Consider the following 3,189-nt stretch of genomic DNA (forward strand, 5'->3'; position numbering starts at 1 on the left):
TCTGCATCTTTATTCCTGTCCTGCCCCTAGGTTCTTTATAACCTTTTTTTTTTTTTTTTTTTTTTGCGGTACGCGGGCCTCTCACTGTTGTGGCCTCTCCCGTTGCGGAGCACAGGCTCCGGACGCGCAGGCTCAGCGGCCATGGCTCACGGGCCCAGCCGCTCCGCGGCATGTGGGATCTTCCCGGACCGGGGCACGAACCCGTGTCCCCTGCATCGGCAGGCGGACTCTCAACCACTGTGCCACCAGGGAAGCCGTTTTTTGTTTTTTTTTTTAAGATTCCATATATACATGTTAGCATGCGGCATTTGTTTTTCAAAAATATGGAACGCTTCACGAATTTGCGTGTCATCCTTGCACAGGGGCCATGCTAATCTTCTCTGTATCGTTCCAACTTTAGTATATGTGCTGCCGAAGCAAGCACTCTCTCTCTTTCTTCCTCTCTCTCTCTCTTTCTTTCTTTTTAATTATATTTGACATTTTTATTTTAGGCTGCAAAACAGAAATGAGCAAACAAACAACAAAAAACTTGAAATAGGCTTGTCAAATGATGTAAATTCATCCTTTCCAGGGAAGCAGAAGGTAGACCATCGTGCTTCACTGCTGCTTGCACTCTGCTGGGTTTTGATTTTTCTTTGGGTCATAGTCTGGATCATTTTCCTCATCTCCTTCTTCCCCTTCCTCATCCGCTTCTTCACCTTCTTCATCATAATCATCATCATCATCTTCAATAACTTCTCCAGTAAAGTATATTGATCTTGATTATGCGCTCTGATCTCGGGATTATGCACTCATGTAAAAAGTGACCAACATCAAAGTCCTCAACAAGGATAGCTTCAGCAGCATCATCCAGATCTCCACTCTCAGGAACTTCAGGAGGGGCAAAAAAATTAAAGAAAGAGTCATTAGAAACTGTTTTGGTCACAGTATGAACTGTCCCACATCCCTTGTGTTTCTGCTTCTTCTTAATGGTTTTCAAAGTGACATTCTTCCCTTTTTTCCTATCTATCTGGCACCCTGTACAACCCATAATTTCTGGTCCATCAAAAGAAAAAGGATCAGAATCATTTGGTTCTGACCTCGTCCTATACGTCTTTGTCAACACTTCATCTGTGAAATATTCATTGGGTTCAAAGTGAAATTCTAAGACAAAACCCATAGGCTGACCAGCATCTGAGAACTTCACTTTAATATCTTTCAAGTGCTTCAGAATAGGTTCATCATGGTCCTGAACCATATCACTGAGCAAGTCAACATTCTTAAAAATGGTCAACCAAAAGTCAAGAATTCCTTTGGGGTCTTCTTTTTCTTCATCCTTTTTCTCATCTTCAGTCTTGGCCTTTTCTTTTAGTTCCTCTGAAATTTCATCTTCCTCATCTGGTTTCCATTCACATTCTTCTTCTGTAGGTTCATAAATAGCATTGATGATCTCAAATCGCTTATCAAATAGAGGTTGATAGAGAACAACATACTTTCTTTCAACATCATGAACTTCCTCATAGAACTTGGCTTCTATCTGTGCATATTTAACTTGAAGGTCTTTGAGAGCATTCACGTGTCTTTTAACTACCCTAGGCAAGCTTTCAATGTGTCCTGTTGGTGTTTCTACCAGACCATCAAGTCTTTCTTGAAGGACTGTAAGAATCTGAGGATTTTGCATCATCTGAACAGTCAGCTGACGTGCTTTGATTTTTGTTTCTTCACCAGTTTCTTCTTCTTCTACTTCTTCAACGTTGTCCAAATCTTGATCAAGTTCAGACTGTTCTTTGTTGTCTATGTCTGCCATGTTGTATGAGCGCCAAATATCGGTGACTAGCACGGGGAGCCAGGCGGCTGGAGCTGCGCAGGCAGCGACTCCGGACGGCGACGGGAGGAGCAGAAGGCGGTGTGGCGAGCAGATGGTGCTAAAAAAGCTCTTTCATTTTTAAAAAAAAAAAAATTATTTATTTTTGGCTGCGTTGGGTCTTCATTGATGCACTGGGCTTTGTCTAGTTGTGGAGAGCAGGGACTACTCTTCGTTGAGGTGTACAGCCTTCTCATTGTGGTGGCTTCTCTTGTTGCGGACCACGGGCTCTTGGCGTGCAGGCTCTAGAGTGCAGGCTCAGTAGTTGTGGTGCATGGGCTTAGTTGCTCTGCGACATGTGGGATCTTCCCGGACCCAGAGCTCGAACCCATGTCTCCTGCATTGGCAGGCAGATTCTTAACCACTGTGCCACCAGGGAAGCCCCCCCACCAAAATTTTAAGATTTTGGGTATCAAAGGACACTATCAACGGAGTGAAAATACAAATTACAGAATAGGAGAAAATATTTGCAAGAGTCTAGTATGTAGATTATATAAAACACTCTTACAACTCAAGAAAAAAACCCCAAATGGTTCAGTTTGAACATGAGGGAAGGACTTGAAAAGACATTTCTCCAAAGAAAATATACCCATGGCCAATGAGCTCATGAAAAGATGCTCAACATCATGGGTCATTAGGGAAATGCAAACGGAAACCACAAATGAGATACCACTTTACACATACTCGGATGGTTATAATAATAATTTTTCAAAACCATAACTATACTCCAATATAAAATAAAAGTTAAAAAAGATTAAAAAAATAAAAACCAGACAATAACAAGTGTTGACAGGGATGCAGAGGAATTGGACATTGGGACTCTCATACATTGCTGGTGGAAATGTAAAATGGTGCAGCTGATGTGGAAAACAGTTTGGCAGTTCCTCAAAAAGTTAAACACAGAATTTCCATATGAGTGAGCAATTCCACTTCTAGGTGTATACCCAAGAGAGTTGAAAATGTGTGTTCACACAAAAATTTTTACACAAATAGTTATAGAAGCATTGTTCATAACTGCCAAAAGGTGAAAACAAAACAAATGTATGTCATCTGACGAGTGGATAAAGAAAATGTGGTATATCCCTACAATTCTTTTATTGGGATTTATTTTATCCCTACAATTATTTAGCCATAAAAAAATGAAGTAATGTTATACTCTACAATGTGGATGAACCTTGAAAATATTGCACAAATTCAAAGAAGGCAGACATAAAATTCCACATATTGTATGATTCTATTCATGTGAAATGTCAGTTAGGCAAATTCATAGAGACAGAAGGTAGATTAGTGATTATCAAAGAATGAGGAGAAGGGGGAATTGGGGACTAACTGCTAATGCATACAAG

The 3,189-nt window shown here is 40.7% G+C and overlaps 1 protein-coding gene and 1 non-coding gene across 2 annotated transcripts; both read right to left on the reverse strand.

Moving 5' to 3' along the window:
- Positions 1-317: 317 nt before the first annotated feature.
- On the reverse strand, positions 318-424 carry LOC132524995 (U6 spliceosomal RNA). Its single transcript, XR_009542130.1, has one exon. It is a non-coding gene; the product is annotated as a U6 spliceosomal RNA (small nuclear RNA).
- Positions 425-468: 44 nt separating this feature from the next.
- LOC132524297 (nucleosome assembly protein 1-like 1) lies at positions 469-1,872 on the reverse strand. The gene is given in 2 exon segments (XM_060156155.1): positions 469-756; positions 758-1,872. Coding segments are annotated over 2 exon segments (1,188 nt in total). The 5' UTR covers positions 1,787-1,872; the 3' UTR covers positions 469-597.
- Between the last annotated feature and the right edge of the window lie 1,317 nt (positions 1,873-3,189).

Source organism: Lagenorhynchus albirostris, chromosome 8, assembly GCF_949774975.1.
Source record: "Lagenorhynchus albirostris chromosome 8, mLagAlb1.1, whole genome shotgun sequence".
In the NCBI taxonomy this organism is placed as follows: domain Eukaryota; kingdom Metazoa; phylum Chordata; class Mammalia; order Artiodactyla; family Delphinidae; genus Lagenorhynchus; species Lagenorhynchus albirostris.